The sequence below is a fragment of the Vigna umbellata genome, chromosome 2 (assembly GCF_029865625.1).
Source record: "Vigna umbellata cultivar VRB3 chromosome 2, Vumbellata_1.0, whole genome shotgun sequence".
In the NCBI taxonomy this organism is placed as follows: Eukaryota; Viridiplantae; Streptophyta; class Magnoliopsida; order Fabales; family Fabaceae; genus Vigna; species Vigna umbellata.
Genome location: NC_142166.1, coordinates 50,552,507 through 50,573,311, shown reverse-complemented (window position 1 = coordinate 50,573,311; position 20,805 = coordinate 50,552,507). Strand labels below are relative to the sequence as shown.

The 20,805-nt window shown below is 33.1% G+C and overlaps 2 protein-coding genes and 2 non-coding genes across 4 annotated transcripts; 3 read left to right on the top strand and 1 right to left on the bottom strand.

Moving 5' to 3' along the window:
* The first annotated feature begins 5,551 nt into the window (after positions 1 to 5,551).
* On the top strand, positions 5,552 to 7,055 carry LOC124842923 (thioredoxin H-type 2-like). Its single transcript, XM_047319535.2, has 3 exons — positions 5,552 to 5,724; positions 6,512 to 6,634; positions 6,748 to 7,055. The coding sequence occupies exons 1-3, from the start codon at positions 5,638 to 5,640 to the stop codon at positions 6,907 to 6,909; spliced, it is 372 nt and encodes a 123-aa protein (XP_047175491.1). The 5' UTR covers positions 5,552 to 5,637; the 3' UTR covers positions 6,910 to 7,055.
* A 5,367-nt stretch (positions 7,056 to 12,422) lies between these two features.
* Positions 12,423 to 17,671, bottom strand: LOC148204251 (beta-galactosidase 3-like). Its single transcript, XM_088107365.1, has 18 exons — positions 17,264 to 17,671; positions 17,078 to 17,173; positions 16,864 to 16,976; positions 16,701 to 16,767; positions 16,525 to 16,617; positions 16,241 to 16,384; positions 16,063 to 16,151; positions 15,876 to 15,981; positions 15,638 to 15,725; positions 15,182 to 15,300; positions 14,921 to 15,087; positions 14,611 to 14,784; positions 14,217 to 14,326; positions 14,000 to 14,109; positions 13,755 to 13,865; positions 13,548 to 13,661; positions 13,163 to 13,365; positions 12,423 to 12,866 (listed from the first exon to the last, which is right to left on the bottom strand). The coding sequence occupies exons 1-18, from the start codon at positions 17,438 to 17,440 to the stop codon at positions 12,737 to 12,739; spliced, it is 2,211 nt and encodes a 736-aa protein (XP_087963491.1). The 5' UTR covers positions 17,441 to 17,671; the 3' UTR covers positions 12,423 to 12,736.
* A 2,128-nt stretch (positions 17,672 to 19,799) lies between these two features.
* Positions 19,800 to 19,872, top strand: TRNAA-AGC (transfer RNA alanine (anticodon AGC)). Its single transcript has one exon. It is a non-coding gene; the product is annotated as a tRNA-Ala (tRNA).
* Positions 19,873 to 20,059: 187 nt separating this feature from the next.
* TRNAA-AGC (transfer RNA alanine (anticodon AGC)) lies at positions 20,060 to 20,132 on the top strand. Its single transcript has one exon. It is a non-coding gene; the product is annotated as a tRNA-Ala (tRNA).
* The last annotated feature ends 673 nt before the right edge of the window (positions 20,133 to 20,805 follow it).

The following is a 20,805-nucleotide window of genomic DNA, read 5'->3' as shown; positions in this document are numbered from 1 at the left end:
CGGATAACCAATTGTATAAATTTGGATTAGTAATGCTCTGATCTTAGTTTGCTCACCTCAAACCTCAGTCTGCAGATATAGTAGACTTCAAACTAATAATCAAATATGTTCAACAAAACTCTAGTCACAAACTAAAAATTGTCTCCACACCAATAATTCCAAAATTGCAAATCCTATTAAAATCGAAACAGTTAAAGCCAATGAACAGTCATAACAATTCACATCCACTTAGCACTTAAAAGAGCAAGTTATTGAAAAAGCATTACTAAAAAATACGAACACAGAAGAACATCAAATCATGTGATGTGCATTTTTATTCTAAAACAGAATATGCTTCTAACTGTCTGCATCAGGTGGCGAAATGAGACAGATAGATTAAATATTCTATTAGCCTGCAGCACTACTTGTATTGAATCCGCAGATCAAATGGCATATACTATCTTTATCTATCAAGTAACGCAGTATATAATGGGTATCACAGTAAAGAACAAAAATGCAAGCAGAGTTTACGCACGAAAAGAATTTACAACTATTTTCTCAATATGTTGCCACGAAGTTACACTTACAAGCAACAATACATTGGGTATAGAGTATAAATCACCAATCAAGAAGAATTGGAAGAAGAGGGAAAAACATCTTTAACAGCAGAAGCAGCAGTGAGGTAATTAAGAGTGTTCTTCAATGTTTCCTTCTCCCTCTTCAATCTGGCGGCGGTGTCCTCCAATTCAAGCAGCGCTTGTTGCTCCCTTGGCGCGCCCTCGAAGGTGCTGCCAACGAAGAACGAGAACGTCGTTGGAAACAGGTTTCTTCTCAAATCCCCAACCTCCTTCTCCGGTTTCCCTCCCAACCGGTTGGATAACCGGATAACGTCCTTCATGTAGGTCTCCACCTCGGTGGCCAGCCCGTCCAGATCGAGGTCGGTGGAGGGAGATGGCCGGTCCTCCAGCCACGTCACCTGCGCGACCAGGTAGGGTTTCGTGCGCACCACACTGTTCACTCGGAACCGTTCCTGGCCCTTACAGATGAGGAAAAAGCGGTCATCCACGAGGCGCTCATGCTTTATGACTTCGCCGACGCAGCCAACGGCGGCGGTTCCGGAGACGGCATCCGTGTAGATGACGCCGAAGCGGAGGTCTGTTTGGAGGAGTGTGTGCATCATGATGCGGTAGCGGAACTCGAAGATCTGCAAGGGGAGGATGGCTCCGGGGAAGAGCACCAGAGGGAGAGGGAAGAGAGGAAGCTCAACGACGTCATCGGAGTTGGGGGAGTTGGTGTGGTGCTTCTCGGAGAAGGAAGAGGCAGAGCAGCGGAGAGTGGAATTAAGTTTCCGGCAGCGGTGGCGGAGAACGGCGAGATTGAGATGGTGCAGAGAGTTTGAGGATTTAGGGTTTAGGGAGAGTGTTAAAGGGTTTGAGGAGGGTTTGTGAGGTAAAGAAGAAGAAGTGGGAGAAGGGATAAGCTGTGGGAATGCCATTTCTTCCAATGAGAAATTTAGAATAGAATATAAGAAACCGCAGAAGTAGAAGTGAATGTTACAGCCAAGCTTTTGTTGTGTGGTTATTATTGGACCTTTTCTTAATTTTATTATTACTATTTTCTGTTATAAATCTGTTGTGAACTTCACAGTGGCTAGTTAGATTTTGTGAGTTCAAATAAGATTACGTGGAACACATAATAATGAAGATTAAGCATAATGACACAAGATTTTTTTTTTTGTTTGTGGTTCCGGATATCCCACGTGCCTATTTTAGATAAAAAGAAATCAGGCCCCAAAAGTTTTATTGGGCCTAATCTGATATTTGGCCCAATATTCGAATTTAAAATCTCCCTAATCTTTTAATGAATTATAATATTTCATAAAAAAAATTAAATAATGAGGTCAACAAAATTGAATGCTGAATTGGCATATCAATATCAATCTTTTAATTAATAAAAGAAAATCAAAATCAAGATCATGTATGACTAATTGATTTCATCTATTTACACGTAACGTACTTGGATTTTACATATTAGTTGTTGAATCCTAATATCATACTTCAACCTACTTATCTATTGTCACATAATTTAATACTTGAATTATAATTTTTATTAATGATATTTTGATGTCTTCAACTAATTAAAAAATGCTAAACCACATTTTTCTCACAAAAATTTTCAAACTCTATAGGCTTATACTTTTCATTGGTTCTTAAAATCTCGAACAACAACTTTTCTTTACGATCAACGGTTTACACTTTTTAAACATCTCATATTCTTCTCTTTTCTTCCATGTCAAATATACCAAACTCATTCAGGAACTCACAACTAACAATTTAAACTTATTAAACACCTCCAATACTTTACTTTTCTTCTTTATTAAATATAACCACCTTCTTATGCTATGTTTATTAATAAAAAGTATAATATTAATAAAATAATACTACATACTCACTCCTTGATGTATAGAGTTTCACTTCTAACCACCATCAAAGCACCTTTGGAGGAACTTCACCATTTCTTTGGTATAAATGTTAATACTTTCATCTGCACTCTTTGAATTAATAATAGAAGCTTGTTATCATTTTTCACTACCTCCTTGTGCATCACCATGCTTAGAAAAGGATTATATTATACACCTGTAAAATTAAAAATGGTTAAATTTATAAAATGATAAAGTTCTAAAATATTAAAACCATAAAATTACAATAGATAATTGTGAAATGATGAAATAAAAAAAAATTAAATTTTAAAATTATAAAAATATGAATTTATAACTATGAAAGTATAAAATACGAAGATGTCGAATAACAAGGTTGTCAAATTGTAAATTTCTAAAAGTTATAAATTTGTAAAAATACAAGAATATAAAAATGTAAATGCAATGTTATTACATGAATATGAAGTAACAGATATTCGTGACTAAGTCATCCAGAATTCAAGTTTTTAAAAAGTTTTTAAGATTTGTAAGATGTGTGACAATAATTAAATATATGCTGTTTATTGGTTTAATAAAACTTGTGGTTTCTATTTTTGTCAATGAGACTCATTTTTATCGACTTTGTTTCGTATAAGATTCATTTTTGTTAGACTTTGTTTTAAGTGAGATTCAATTTTGTTGAATGTTTAATAGAGCTCAAATTTTTATAGTTTATGTTTAATTTAGTCATTTTTCATGAGACCATCTAAATTATTAGCGAAAGATTCGTGATCTTTTAATTTTCTTTTACATTTTTTCTTAATTAAGAAAAATTATCCATATATCCAGTTAGTATTGTGTCATGTGACAATATCAGTACCACGTGCCAAGTCAATATTAGTGTCAAGTGTCAGAGTTTTGTATTTGATTTCTATCTGTTTTATTTTTATTTAGTTTCCATTTTTGGTAATTTTGGTTCAATTCAAACTCAATTTTGTTCTGAATTGAAATTAAAGTTAATTTTTATTAAAATTCATATTTTTATTAAATATTTTTATTATTTTAAAACCAATTATAGAATATAGTTATTATATTTATGTTTAATTTTTTCTACACGTAAAAAAGAAGGTTAAAGAAAATTTAAAAATAATGAAGAATTATTCCTCTATATTTAAAAACAATAAAAAAAATTCATTCTAATTTAAAAAAAAATTATAATTTTTCTTATAATTTTAGAAATACATTATAATTCTCCTTCTAATTTTTAAAATAACAGAAGAAATTTCTTTCTAATTTTTAAAATAATAAATAAATTTCCTTCTAATTTTAAAAATAATGAAACTTTTTCTTCTAATTTAAAAATAATGAGTAATGTTTCTTCTATTTTTAAAAATAATAATAAAATTTCATTCTAATTTTAAAAACAATGAAGAATTTTCATTCTAATTTTAAAAATAATCAAAATTTTCTTTTAATTTTAAAAATAATGAAGAAGTATCATTTCAATTAAAAAAATTAAAAATAATGAATATTTTTTCATATAATTTTAGAAATAATGAAAAAATTTTGTTCTAAAACCAAATTAAATAAAATTAACAAAAATTGAAATTAAATTAAAAAAGATTAATAAAAACTGTGACTAAATTGAATAAAATTAATAAAAATTATGACAGACACTAACACATAATTTTAGTGTTGATACATTGATACTAATTTAACATGTAATACTAATATTAATTTAACACGTATCATTAATATTGACAAATGACGTTATTCTCACGTCAAATTAACAATATATTTCAAAAATAAGGAAGAAAAAATGTTTATGATTATTTAATACAGTATCTTCTTAGTTAAAGGTAAACTATTTTTATGAGTTGTTATTTTCTTATTTATATTATTCATTTATTTATTACTCAATTATTATTTGACTTTATTTATTTGTGTTAAGTAGGTTGTATGAACACAGTTATCCAAACTTCTTTTTTTTTACATAGCATAGATTTCTTTTATTTTTTCCTAAATAGCTTACTTTTCCTTATATTACTCAAACATGGTTTTGTATATAGGTCGGGTTTTTGGAGAATCGAATTTTAATTTTTGTTTTTGTCCATTTTCATCAAATTATCAATTATGAAAAACCGAATTCTGAACTAGTATTTTATTCTTGAATTTTTTTTAAAAATTACAAAATTAAATAAAATAAATTTTATTACAAGATAATGTAAAATATATTAGAAGTAGTGCATGGTTAAATATTTTATATTATTTAATTTTTTATTTTCTTTTATCTCTTTAAAATTGTAATAACATTTTGTTTTGAAAATTAATAATAAATTAGAAGGATTATTTTTTTATAAAAAATGATCTCATGATTAATTTCCAACACACAAAAAATATTACAAATATCAAAGAAATCAAAGAATTAAAATATTATATTTCTTTATTTTAAACTATCATTTTTTTATTTTCCAAAATTTTACAAAACATTACAAATATTACTACATTATTTTTATACATATCAAAACATTATATTTTTTAATTTAAAAATACTATCCTATTATCAATTCCTACTTCTTTAAGTCTCAACATCCAAAATAATTATTATCCTAAATAATTTAACCATAAAATTATACATTATTTTTTAATTTTCCAAAAAATTCAAACGATTACGACCTTACTTTTATTTTATTTTACTTCTTATTCTTTAAAATCAATATCGTATTTTTAATTAATTTGAAAAAGAAAAAGTTAAAAATCTAATTCAGAATTCGATCCCAAAAACCAAATTTCACCTAATTTTTTGGTGAAATTAAAAAACAAAAGGTCAGAATTCGACTTCTGAAGAATCGAATTATAACCTAAATGTAAAATCATGCTACTTGGATATAGAAATTCTTTGAGATTAAAATATAACCGACATTTGAGTAATGAATGAAAGATACGAATAAAAATGGTGCAGAAGAAAGAAATAGGTGTAAGAGTTTGCGTTGGCGTTTTACACTCTCTCTTGTCCCTGACGTCAGCCATGAGGCACAACGTAAATTACTAGACAGCCCTTGGCATGGGGACTTGCGCCACTCAAATGTGAACTCGCCATAAACGCGTGAACACGGAATCTTTTATTAAATATATCTATTTCTATAAATATGTAGGCACTTCTTCCCTGTTGCCTCCATAAAAAAAGAAAAGAATCCAAAGAAGCGTGGTGATTGTGAAGAAGAAGGAAGAGAAAGAGAACAATGGCGGAAGAGGGACAAGTTACCGGTGTCCACTCCGTGAGTGAGTGGAAGGAACATCTCAAGAAGGGAGAAGAGACCGGCAAGCTGGTAATGTCCAACTCTTTAACTTCCTCTCTACTTTCATTTTCCCCTTTGCTATGTGTTAATTTTCACAGGCATCATGCATGTTAGGGTTTTTCAATACCGAAATTCCTCTGTCTTTTGCCTTAAGAGGACGTATCTGCTCTGTTATTGTGAAATCGTTATTGGTTGGTAAGAGATCATTGTATTGTGTCTTCCATAGCTGTTCCCTCTCCTCCTGTTCTTTTTATAATTGATTTTCATCCCTTTCTTTAGATTTTGCCGTATTACCTCCTTTGTTGAATTCTCGTCATGAGTGTGGTTGTAGAATTATGATTACATTTTGTTGCTTATTATTAGCTTTTTGTTTTTTAACCTTGTTGCTACCTTTGAAAAGACTGTTTTTTGTGGTGATCTATCCTAAAGTTACTCAATCTGCTTTGATATTGGGAATTTTGTATTCTTAAAGGTGCTGTTTGATATATTTAATCAATTGAAGTTCCTGTGATGGAAGTTTCAATTGCATGTACTGCCTAGTAGAAAGAAAGGAAATATTTTGTAAGTCTGGGGTGTTGCTGTTTAGAAGTAGCTGCAGAGGATGTTGATCCCTTGAAAATGCCCTTGTTAGTGAACTTTTTAGCTGCCTTTGATTATTGAAGATCTGTGTCATGATTAGCACGATTTGTGATTCTTTAAAATGGTTTATGTTTGATCTGTGTCATTACTGGCTTGATTTGTGATTCTTTAAAATGGTTTTCTTTTCGTAAGGCAATTTTAAACCATTAAAAATACTGAAAGGAAATTTCTTTAATAGATTGTGGTGGATTTCACTGCTTCTTGGTGCGGTCCATGCCGATTCATTGCTCCAATCCTAGTTGAGATTGCTAAAAGGCTGCCCCATGTCACCTTTCTCAAGGTTGATGTAGATGAACTCGAGGTGAATATGACTATCTAAATGTCACTGAACATGGTTTAGTTTTTTTTACTCTAGATCCTAAAACACTATGAGGAATTTCCTAATTTAATCTTGCAATCACTTTGGTTCTTCAGTCTGTTTCGAAAGAGTGGGAGATTGAAGCTATGCCAACCTTCCTGTTCTTGAAAGAAGGCAAGCTGGTGGACAAGGTTGTGGGAGCCAAGAAAGAGGAGCTGCAAATGACAATAACCAAGCATGCAAATGCTGCTGCTGCTGCTGCTGGTAGTTCCATATGAATGAATGTGTTGAGAATAATAAATATATTTCTTCAGTCATTTTGCTTTTACTTATTTTTGAGTCTGTTTGGATGATTTCAGCTTGGATATGGAGTTAGTAAAACATGGACTGAGTTATGTGTAAATGAAATCGTTGCAGTGTCCCATTTGCAGTGCCCCTGCACATGTCACCATTAGTAGTATTGATTTTAATTTTAGGCGATAACTTAATATCTAAAAGATTAGATTGTGATGCAATTCAACTTATAACTACGAAGTAATTACAATGACCTATAGGAAACCAATAAATCGGCACGAAAATGCATCAAACCATGTTCTAGATAATATAACTGTTTCATCAAATATTATTATACTTTTAAGGAAATGAAATAATATAATTAATATAGCTGTAGTCAGACTCTGTTACAATATGATTGTTTCAATCCATGTTAGAAAAATAGATTTTTCTTTAGGCCAAACTAGTGTTCTAAGACAAAACCAAAGAAGACCAGGAGACAAAAAAAAGTCAAAAGAATGTTCCTATAGACATAATTGGAAGAGTATTTTGAAGGGAAGTTTTTGTCCCTAATTGCATGGTTCTCAAATCAATCCCAAGATATTGTAAATTTTGATAGAAATAATTTTGAAAGACATGGAAAAGGATACAAAATAATTTTGAAAGTAGTTTTAAAAATTAATAAAAAATAAAACTGAAATAATGTGGCTTAATAATCAATTAGATTTGTAAATGAAGAGTGGAAAAAGTAAAAGAAAACAAATAAAACTAGTTTTGAACTAAAATAGTTTTAAAAAGTTAACAACAAATAAATTTAAATAATATAAACATAACAATTATTTAGTTTAATAGTTAAATTTGGCATGATGTTAATCTAAACTAATTATTGTGAAACCCACTCAAATCAAATTGCAATGAATTTGATGTTACTTATAAAATAAACTAAATTATATCTTAATTATATTTGTTGACAAGGTATACCGATATTGTTAAATATCAAACAGTGCATAATATACTTCCATGTTACAGAGTTGTTAATAATTTTAAAGAAAAATGTTAAATAGAAGTCAAATGAATATTTTAAAAAAGTTAATAAAACCAACTTTATTTCTTAAACAATGTAGTAAACTGTCTATTTAAACTGAATCATCAAATTCTAGATTGTGTTATTAATTTTAAAAAATATACTTAAAAGAAAATCTAGACAAAGTATAAAGCATTTGTTTCTGTTTGGTTTAGTTTAGATGCATTATTCAAATTCAATTGTATCCTAATTTTACATTTGATTGAAATGTGTTTTCTTATTTTCAAAATCAAACAATAATATTTTCGTTTTCACTTTTTTCCTTTACATATCTTAAATAAACGCGTATATCTTCACGATGGTAGTTTTTTTGAAATAATTTTATTTTTCATAAGAAAAATTTATAAACTTTAAATTTTTTCATCTATTTTATATCACTGTTTGAGAAAGTAACTATCAATTCTAATAAAAACTATAATAAAAAATTAGATAATAATGAATTAGATAATAAAAACTATCATTTATTGACAATTAATATTGTCATTAATTGGTGACTAATGAATCAGACCTAACCGTAAACTCATTATAATTTATAAATATTTGTCTGACAAAGAGGACAGGTAACTTTTGAACTGAACTTTGAATTTTGATAACTAAATCTTGATTACAAGATTATTATGCAAAGTCACTGACTTAAGCGTCGGAGTGTCTTTTGTAGGCACCCCTCACAGCTTGGACAAAGAGAAGAGAGAAGACAACGCAACTGGATGATGGAGCGGACAACTTTGAATGTTTTGGATTAGGGTTCTAAATCCTGTCGAAACATTTTGGCGCTCACCGTGGGGCCGAATGAGTATCCCCATTGTAGTCACAAGGAGCAACGAGTAATGCCTCAAAAGGATGTCAACTCAACCTCAGACTCGTCCCCTCGGCCTCGTGAACTCGGTCATTCGGCCTCCCAGGTACTTAGCCAAATTTGGCATCAAATGTTCAGCCCGTCGGCCTCAACTACTCGGCCATTCGGCCTCACAGGTACTTAGCCAAATTTGGCATCAGATGTTCGACCCTTCGGCCTCAACTACTCGGCCATTCGGCCTCACAAGTACTTAGCCAAATTTGACATCAGATGTTCGGCCCTTCGGCCTCAACTGCTCGGTCATTCGGCCTCACAGGTACTTAGCCAAATTTGGCATCAGATGTTCGCCCCGTCGGCCTCAAGTGCTCGGCCATTCGACCTCTCAGGTACTTAGCCAAATTTGGCATCAGATGTTCGGCCATTCGGCCTCAACTGCTCGACCATTCGGCCTCACAGGTACTTAGCCAAATTTGGCATCAGATGTTCGGCCCTTCGACCTTAACTGCTCGGCCATTCGGCCTCAACTGCTCGGTCATTCGGCCTCTCATGTACTTAGCCAAATTTAGCATCAGATGTTCGACCCTTCGGTCTCAACTGCTCGGCCATTCAGCCTCACAAGTACTTAACCAAATTTGACATTAGATGTTTAGCCCGTCGGCCTCAACTACTCAGTCATTCGGCCTCACAGGTACTTAGCCAAATTTGACATCAGATGTTCGGTCCTCCGGCCTCAACAGCTCGGCCATTCGGCCTCATAGGTACTTAGCCAAATTTGGCATCAGATGTTCGGCCCTTCGGCCTCAACTGCTCGGCCATTCGGCCTCACAGGTACTTAGCCAAATTTGGCATCAGATGTTCAGCCGTTCGGCAAGGAACATTTCTCAACTCGGTGAGGCAGACTCTTCATGAGCTCTCACCTTGGTCTTAGGGCAAGCTCCTAGTGAACTCCTAAGACATAAACCGAGTAGGTGAGGTAGATTTCTTTCGTGAACTCTCACCTTGGTCTTAGGGCACGCTCCTAGTGAACTCCTAAGACCTAAACTGAGCAGGTAAGGCAAATTTCTTTCGTGAACTCTCGCCTTGGTCTTAGGGCACGCTCCTAGTGAACTCCTAAGACCTAAATCGAGTGGTGAGACAGTTTTCTTTTGTGAACTCTCACCTTGGTCTTAGGGCACGCTCCTAGTGAACTCCTAAGACCTAAATCGAGTGGTGAGACAGTTTTCTTTCGTGAACTCTCACCTTGGTCTTAGGGCATGCTCCTAGTGAACTCCTAAGACCTAAATCAAGCGGCGAAGCAAGCTCTTTCGTGAACTCTCGCCTTGGTCTAAGGGACACTTCAAAGGAATTCTTAGCGCAAAACCCGCTCGGATGATAAAGAACGCATGCTAGTATGAATTGAAACTCAGGTAAAATCCTCTGCCGATCGATATAACTTTATAAACCCAACGCAATATCAAAAATTTTGCTAGGGCCTTGGAGGCTTATGTTACTATGGGCTCATAGCCGACCGAACAGTAAAGGTGCAGATGAGTCGACCGACCGATGATACCTCCAGGTTAATGAACCGATCCGTAAAAACAGCCGTTAAGGTAATCAATAGTAATAATTGTCGGGGAGTTAATAAAAATAATTGTCACTTAGTGATAATTAATATTGTCATTCATTGGTGATTAATGAGTCAGACCTAACGGTAAGCTCATTATAATTTATAAATATTTGTCTGACAAGGAGGACACGTAACTTTTGAAGTGAACTTTGAATTTTGATAACTAAATCTTGATTACAAGATTATTACGCAAAGTCATTGATTTGAGCGTCAGAGTGTTTTTTGCAGGCACTCCTGCAGCTTGGACAAAGAGAAGAGAGAAGACAACGCAACTGGATGATGGAGCGGACAACTTTGAATGTTTTGCATTAGGGTTCTAAATCCTTATGAAAGAAGAAATAAATTTATTATATAAAACATCGAAATATCACTTTCTATTAAAAAAAACTTTAAAATAATATATTTATCAAAATTTTAAAATAATATATTTATGAATTTTTCTATTTATATACTTTTTATTTTTTTTTCATATGTTTAAAATATGAACTTCCAATAAACCTTTATTATATTTTTAAATGATCGATGATACAAATTATGGCAGGTTATCTAGTTAATTACTAAGACTCAACATATTTTTCATTATTTTGACAGTATTCATGCATTTATTTCAGGAAGAATGCTCTTAAAAAAAGGGATAAACCAGCTAGGAGAAAAGAAAAATAAGAAAATTAAGGAGAGACAATCTTATATAGCGAGAAGAGTTCGAGAACAGACCGACAGAGACAACCAAGGGCATCCGATAAAGAAAACACGAAGAACAAAAGCTTAGTGCGCTTACACTTGACGCTGACCAAAACATAAGACAAAGCAGAATGAAGGAACATTTACACTTGAAAAAGATTCCAAGGTTCCGAAGAAAGAAAAAGTGACAAGTTATCATGCATGGAAGGAACATTTTAGGAAGAGTTGTGATATGTTAAAGTTTTTAATATGGAAATTATTAAATTATAAATATATTAAAATTATGATTTTTTTTTAAATATTAAAAATAATTTTTACTTTTCTTCATTTCATTAACGATATCGTATTATAATGTTGGTAGAAAATAATTTTAAATAGCATCGACTAAAATTAATATATGTTGATATTAAAGAAAAATAATTGTGTTTAATTTAAGTTAAAAATATTATTGTTGTTGACAAATAAATATTAACTAATCTTACCTAGTAAATAACATTAGTCAATATGAGAAAAAAAATATTCTTGGTGATTAGAATTAAAAAATAATATAAATTAAAAATAATCTCACTTATATTGAGCCACTGAAAACGAATTGAAACAAGTTAACCCATAAATAAATAGCTTGACAACCCTCACTACATATGAAAAATATTACGGCAAGAGGCAATCAAGGATAATTAAGAATTAAGGTAAATAAATCCTACAGCAGGGTATACTTATGAAACACAGATCCACAACGGACAAAAGTCCATACAACACTATAAATAGAAAGGATCCATTATGTATCACAACTGATATAATTATCATATTATTTATTGACTTTATTTTCTCGTAGTGGCACTGTTCCACTTCAAAAATTACAGTATATTACTTGGATAATTTTAAGTACAACAGTGTCACTGAAAATAAATTGCATTTATTGCATAGTACGTATTTTTGACTTGAGCGTCCCGGCGATTTAGCAGGCTCTTCGGCTGAAGACTTGCATGATCAAGTATTTCATGCATCCTAAGACTGACATACTGAAAACATATTGTCGGTAAAGGAGTGAAGATACACACAGGAGTATAGTAGCACGTGTGTAATACGAGTACAATTCCACCTTGTAAATTAAAAAAAAAAAAAAAGTACTCTGGCTCAACTTTAAACATTAGACATATATTTAAACTTAATGATAAATATTTAATAATTGATATCTACAAGGACCCATGAATTGATTCTTTAATAGCATGTGCCTTTGATGTATACGCATGGTGTAGTCCTTAAGGACAATTGATGGCCATGAAAGTTATACCATACCATTGGGGTAAGCATATCAGAAATCAAAACCTCTTAAATCAATGCTTGGATGTGTGTTATTCAAGCTTTGTTTTCTCTTATTTAATTCTTTTGTAATTGTCCAAGTGGGATGCGTGATCCTATGACATGATGGCATTCCATATGAGAAGTTCTTCCTAAATACAATCACTTCATTCACAAGTACATAGGTCGTAGTTGAAAAGAATAAATTACTATAGATTACAGATAATCTGGGTACATCTTTTGCACCAATCACGTTGATCAAGAAGGGTTGAACCAGCTCAAGCTGATTTATTGCCAAGTCGATGACTTATTGTTTCAACCAATCACAACGAAAGCCATAGAATTCACAGTGCACACACGTTCTTATTCATGACCTGCCGAAGTATGTACCATTCTCTTAACCAAAGATATTTTCCAAGGATTTCCGCCTAATTCTTCAAACACTACGATCAAGTTCTTCGTTGGCTTTAGCCAGGACCTTGGAACGTGATACCTGCCAAATTTCAAACACAAAACTGGTAAAATCTCTTCATTCAGTAGCATTGGATCTGGCACACTACAAAAAAAGGTTGTGGCATTATCATTACTATATCTGGAGGGTAATGATACCGACACGACCAAAGGTAAACACACAAAATGATAAAAGGTTGCGCACTATTTTTTTCACGTGACACTGACATGTCAGACTGCACTAGTTCAACGGCTCCAAACAGTAACAAAATGCTAAAGACTCAATAATAAAGCAAGCTATCAGTTTATATGATATCCTTTACAGAAGAAAAGAAGTACCATCGTTGAGTGGGTTGGCCACAACCAAGTTGGCATTTTACAGGGCGAAAGCCTCCAGAATAGGTGCAAGAATTACAATCACCCTTTGCATAGGCCAACCAATATCTCCCTATGCTCTGTCTGTTTATCCATACTTGACCCTTACCCATGCTTTCTAGGTCCAAAGCCAGTGGTTCCTTTCCACCAGGTGCATCAAAATAAGCCTGCAGGTTCCAACTTAATATTAGTAAGCTTCTAGTTCAAATCTTACAACTAAGAGAAATGTGAAATGTAATAAATAAATGATGTGATAGAAACAGATAAACATGAAAAATATTGTTAGATAGACTGTTGTATGAATAACACAGATCTTATTATATAAATAAACCAGTAACTATTCTCTCACCTTGTACCATTTCAATTGCGACCGACTTTGTGTACCTTGTGATTCTTGGACCCAATCAACAGACGACACCCCATTGGGAGACGCCAAATTCATATCCTCTCCTCTTAGGCCAACCTATTATAATTAGAAAACATTTTCTGGTCCCATGAATTGTATGACTAGCTTAAGAATACATATGTTAGACTAGCAAGTTTGAGTGCATCAGACCTTGTATGACCACTTATTCCATGTTAAATCTTTCTGTCCCTGGTCAAGACCGTGTAGCAAGACTGGACCAGTGATCCCTGTCTCCCATGTTTCATAATGCCGACCAACGTTCTTCCAGTGAAAAACAGAAAGTCAATCAATGACCAGTAGCATAATGGCCGAGCAAAGCAATGTACTAAAAATACTAACTAGAAAATAATAGTCCATTTCAAGTTGGATTTACAAGCTTGGTACTCAGTACTAACAGGTAATCCAACAGTCACGCTGAGAAGAGCAATTTTATTTGTTCCAGCGTGGAGATCTATAGGTCCATTGAATGTGAAACTTCTCTGCTCCCTTGTTCCAAAAGCCGACCCTGAAAAAGAAACCGTTCATCCACAGTTTAACTTAGAATCATTCAATACGCAAAGTTGCAATTTGCGAACAAAGGAACTGCACGTTCAACTACACAATCGGAAAAACCTGAAAATTGCCCATTAACGAACACATGAACAGCGTCTCCAGATGACTGCACATTAATGCTGGGTTTTTTTCCATCTCGAAGAAAGGTTTCTGATGAACTTATGTCAATGCTGCACCATGCCAACCAGAAAAACAGTAAGATTATAGGCTGAAGCTGACAAGGTAGGATAACAGAATCTATCTGACAAAGAATTTAAATCTGAAATGACAAAAGTGGTTAAGTTCAGGGACTTCTTGAAAAATAAAACAACCAATTTCTTCATCATAAATCAGCATCCTGTTCCAATAGGCATTGCATAACTTATTTTGTCATTATGCAGACAACACCAAAATTCAATTCATTTGGTAGCCTTTTGAAAACAACGACATATAACTTTTAAATCAAGCAACCTACCTGGTTATGTACCATAGGTAGTCACTGGTGTCCCTGGTAACGTTGAGTTGTTCTAAGAGTCCAGGAGATGTAATCCTTGAACTCTCAGCCAGAGAAGATATATCTTCATCATAGCTCTCCCATGAGAACAACTTAGTACTGACAGGAAGCATTTTTACCTCTGAAGTTTGAACTCTCACCTTCATGAAGAGACAACAATACAGTCAATTTCTTTGTGCAAAGGGAAAGGCTGACAATAAATAATACAGATGGGCAAAAATTGTTTTCATCACACTTCGTAGCTTTAAAAGGTCTCGTGAAGTATTCTTACTTTTTTGCAGTATTAAATACATCAGTTTTGCAATCAGGAAGGATGCTGATGGACCAAGGGGGCAAATCATACTTCCTGTTATTGAATGTCACCGTAGCAGCAGAGTTTGCATTATAGTTTGCTAGAAAAGCTGCACATGTTCCAGTACCTGAAGAGTATACATGAGCCTGGAAAATTTCCAAGCACAGAGACAGGACTAACTTATCATAAACAAGCAAAAAATGTCAAGAGGACAATTGCTTCACATCAGAGGCAGCTTGCCTGCTGTTGATTTCCTAAGGACGCAACAGTGGGATCCGAAGAAACCAAAGCATGTTCACACCGTTTGATAGCTCTATGAAGCTCCTTCAAATGACTGTATTTTGGTTGCCTGATCAAACCTAAACACAACACAGCACATTTGGTTAGGATGCAACAAAATATAATATGTAAACTATCTTTGTGACCGCAACTTATGGAACATAATCCAATGCCAGACTGTGCATTTTAAATACTGAAATAGTACAATTGATTTAGTATAAAGATCATATGCAAAAATACTTTTACTGAAGAATGATGATACATTATTTCGTAGCCTGGGATGTCATTAAAAAATAAACTTCAACAGAAGAGCTATGATACACAGCCCAGTAGTAACTGTATCTATAAGTGGCGATGAATCACAGAACAAACAAATAATATAAAAAAAGATACTCATTATAAGCATAGTTTTCTCACCATATTCATCAATTGGAGCGTCATAGTCATAGCTTGTAGTAATGAATGGGCCTCCAGCTGATCGTCCAAAGTTAGTTCCTCCATGATACTATCATTTTTCATTAAGATCATAGGCGAGATTCAGATTTTAAAGTAAAGCAACCTATGTTTCATCACAAGAGAAAAAACAACCGAGCCTTATCCAAGTAATTGAGGGATTCTTTTATAAAATAGTAAGAAAAACTAGAAGGTGGCCAACCATGTAATAATTCACATATGAGCCACCCTTTTGAATGAAACGAGCAACTGCAAATGATAGATCCTGAACTGGTCGCTGGTGAATTGGGCCACCAAAATCTGTAAACCTTGTGATCATAGGAAAAAATTACCCATCCGAATCTAAAGTTACAGAACCAACTTCAAATGTAATACATTGTACAGCTTACCAGCCACTCCAAGACTCAGTCCACATGCTAGGCTTGTATGGTTTATTTGGAGCGAAATCATCACAGTAAAAACCATTACATGAATTGATCTGTAACGATAATTGGATAGATCATATTCAACCCTCAAACAAAATAATAAGGAAGCAAATGAAACAAGCAAGAGAAGGAGAGAACTTACCACGGGATCTGGGGCATCATTTTGCTTGCACATCACCCAGGGCACTCCTGTACCCAATCCAACAGCCATGCTTGCAGCCCAGTTTAAGTACGCACGACCAGCAGCTCCCATTGCCCTGCTCTCTGGTCCGTACTCATTCTCAATCTACAAAACACGAGAGAGAAAAGAACACGATTTAAGATTGTCTCCTGAAATAGTGATCATTGGTATGAATACAAGTGAGCGGCAGGTCAGTTTTTTGAGTATTTCTTCACTTATACCACACAATGAAGTGAATCGCATACCTGAGAGAGAATTATTGGACCGTTCTGAGACTGAAACAACTTCTCAGTCTTCATCATCTGGACAATTTTCTGCGTGAAACCTTGCATTGCTGCCTAAGATTGAAAAACGGAAAAGTCAGATTATCCAAGACCTGAGTCAACTGAGAGAATCCATGTGAATGAAATGCAAATCCAACCTTGAAAGGCTCATTATCCGTTCTGAAGCTCACACCAGGAACATACTTCAACCATACAGGAATTCCTCTGAAGTACACCATTAAAGAACGACATTAAGAATCACAACCAAATCTCACATTAACAGAGGGATAGAGAGATATGGATTATGGAAGAAAAATGTACCCAAAGTTCCACTCAGCGCACACGTAAGGTCCAATCCGAAGGTTGGCATAAAGTCCCACCTTCTGCACCGTCTTAATAAACCGTACTAGATCATACCTTCCTTCAAAATTATACTGCAACCCAACATAAAAAATAATCACAAAGAACCAGAAAAATGTTACTTTTTTTAAAGTAAAGTTGATTAAAGGGGAGAGAGGAAGATCCAGAGTAGTACATTGCCAGGAGATGGTTCATGGACATCCCAGAAGACATAAGTGTCTATGACATCAAGGCCTCCATGTTTGGCCTTCCTAATTAGATCCTCCCACATCTGAAATCACATAATTTGAAGCAAACAAAACAACACGGAGGTTGAAAGTTGAAACACAAAAAAAGTAAAGAAAATGGGAGACATAAATACCTCAGGGGTGCTTCTGGGATAGTGAATGGAGCCAGAAATGAGGATTCTCCTTTGGCCATTGATGAGAAGAGACTTTCTATCATAGGTGACATTACAATGTATCAGCTGAGAACCAACAAACAAGAGCGTGAAAAACAAAGAAAGTAACTTGGAAACTGAATTGGTAATGGCTTCCATGTGTCTAGGCTTAGGCTTTAGCAAGCCGAGTGGAGGGAAATATCATAAAAAGAACAAGGTTTAGCCGTTGGTTGAGGTTCTCCACTTCGGTGTAATCTATGATCTGAAACACTTTCCACCACCAGCAACCATGGATGCTGCCACTGGAAAGAAGTTCCACTCCCCTACCCCTTGCTCTGTTTCTTTATTAATTATTTGTCAGATTTGGGATTCTCTTAAATGCATTTTTTAATTGTGTTCTTTTTTCCTTGACATTGATACTAGTTTCTTTAGTTGAACTGTCACTCACTTTCCTAGATTTTCCCCATTTATTATTTAATCATTTTTTAAAAATCTTAATGACTTCTTATTGGTTAATATTTGAAATGTAAATGATTACCATGAACTTTTTTTTAAACGTGAACTTTGTGTTATTTTCAAACAATATGTTATAGATTTATCATGTTGCGTAAATTATAGTGAGAAATAATGTATTTTATTAGGAGAAATGAATTGTACGCTGTAGAAAGTCATGGAGCTCTGTGTGATTCAGTGATGAAAAAGTGAGAACATATTTTGAGGAGTGCATTCTGGGACGCCATGTAGGTATTGCCGCCAACTACTCTTTCTTGTTTGCATATATGTCTCCATCCGCTTTTTCAAGCAAAACATTAAATAATTTTTAAAATTTACTACCGTTAAACATTCCAAGCTTCAAATTGCTACATTACTCGTCATTGTATTTTTAAATTTCGTAATTAATAAAACTACCTAACTTTTTTTAAAATGTAGAACAGTGAAACGGGATAGGGTAATTTAAATATAATTTCAACGAAATTAAAAATATACACTGGATTTAACTTCCAACGCACAAAATTTAACTTTTAACTAAAACAAATTAACAAAGCATAAAAAACTTACAAAAATCATGGGAGTGCTACGCTACTTCCGTTGTACGTCTTAAAAAGTCATCACGATTTATGATGATTTCAGTAACTATTCAATTGACCTTTTCAGAAGTCATTAATATATTACGAATTATGGAGAACACAATAATAATAATAATAATAATAATAATAATTTATTGAATAGTCTTTTAAATTCAGATAAATCAATTTTGATATTACCTTATTATTGTAAATAATATCAGTAACTTTCTCATTCATATTTATATGAAAAACTTAAAAAAAATAATAAATGAATCAGAAATTCAACAAATACTTTCATTTGGAATCCTTATTATCATGCCTCTTCTGAATTCTATTATCTTTTAGATTAAATTTTCTTAAGCGGACTATTTTTAATGCTTTTGGAGTGTAAAAATGAAAAAATAATATATATATTTTAGCTTTTTTAGATAAATTATCGTTCAAATACTTTTGTGTTGCGTGCAAGCAATGCTTTTGTTTAAATCGAAAACCCACATATTTCTTCCAAACATATCACTTATATTTTCTATTTAGTCCCTTTAATTTAAGTCCCTCTTCTCCTCGTTTTTAATAATCATTAACACTAATATGAATCAATCACAAAATGACACGTAGATAATAATAAAAGGTTGTAAAAAAAATGTTGTCAAACCACCCCAATATATATAAAACCACTAAAAACAAAGAAAGCAACCCTTTTATTTAAATTGAAATCAAGTTAAGTGGTTATTTCTTATTATAAAAGAATAATCAGTGTTGTAAAAGAACCACCCAACTTACTATTTTTTCTTGTAATTATCATTTAATATATATTAACACTGATATGTAAAACATAATCGTAAAATCATGAATACATTTAATAAGCAGGACTTTTGTTATATAAATGAAATCTAATTCCTTTAAGATTAAAATAATCGATAACTATTTATCCAAAGTCAATTGGCAGACTCTGTATAATTGATTTCAAATAATTATTAATATTGCTATAGTTTATTACATATTTAGTATAACAAGTTATTATATATTTTTTATCATGATTACATGCGTTAGCCAAAACAGTATAGTTTTAGTTTTTATATTTTATTTATAATTTCGGTCAATAATAGTTCTACTTTTTATCCATAATTTTTAGTTCATAATTATAAAAAAAAAAATTGAAAAAAAAATTACAATAAATAAATGTTTATAATAAAGTAACATATGTTGTATATGTTTGTAGAATTTATTTTTATACATGAATTGAATAAGAGAGAAATGATGATGCATTAAATATATTTTTAATTTCATTAATAATAGTATTCATAATAAGACAATTATTTACATTTTATTACAATTTAATCGTGTCTTTAATCCTTAAAATTTTAGATACATTTGATGTTATTATTCCAAAAGAAAAAAGTTCTCAAATTGCATTAGTATTTTATTACAACATTACAATCTTTAAATATAAAGGGGATGTAGCTCAGATGGTAGAGCGCTCGCTTAGCATGCGAGAGGTACGGGGATCGATACCCCGCATCTCCAAAAGTATATTTTTTTAAACTTATGGGCCTCGAACTATACTTATTTGAATTTATGTTTGACCCATTTAATTTTCAGTTATGAACTTCTTTTTAAAGTTATGGGCCTCTCGTACTATACTTATTTGAAATTTTGGGCCTCCTAAGATTATTGATTTGTTAATTGAGCATTTAATTTTCTGTCATGGACAGGGGATGTAGCTCATATGGTAGAGCGCTCGCTTAGCATGCGAGAGGTACGGGGATCGATACCCCGCATCTCCAAAACATGGTGTTTTTGAAGTTATGGGCCTTGAACTATATATTTTTGAAGTTATGGGCCTCCCTAGACTTATAATTTGTTAACAAAATCGGCCCATTTTAATTATAGGACAGGGCATGTTTGCATAGGACTTAATAATTTTCTATATGGGTGTTGCTCCCTCCACCACCACAGCCTTCTCCCTCCACCTCCCCTTTACTATTTTGCCCCTCAGTAAAATTTTATTTTTAGAATTATTGTTTTTAATTTTACTCATTTATAACATATTTCACTGATAACCTACGTAGTTCCTTGTATGAGTAAAATATTTTTCTGCAAAGCTCAGTGATCGTGAAAAGAATTATCAAGCAATCTTCCTCTTGCTTTCGGTGCAGTACGTGGTGCAGTGCGTTTGTGGTGTAATGTGCTTGTCGTGGTTCCTCTCCAGGTACGTAGTCATAATCCTTCCAATAATCTTAAACCCTAAACCCTTCCAATCATCCTTCCAATAATCTTTCCAATAATCCTTTAACCCTAAAACGTAAAATGAAAACGAAGCCTAAACGGATGACATCCTTCAACGGATGTCAACATCCGTTTAAGGCAAAACGGATGTCGACATCCGTTTCGCCTTAAACGGATCCGTTGAAGGATGTCATCCGTTTAAGCTTTGTTTTAATTTTATGTTTCTGTTAT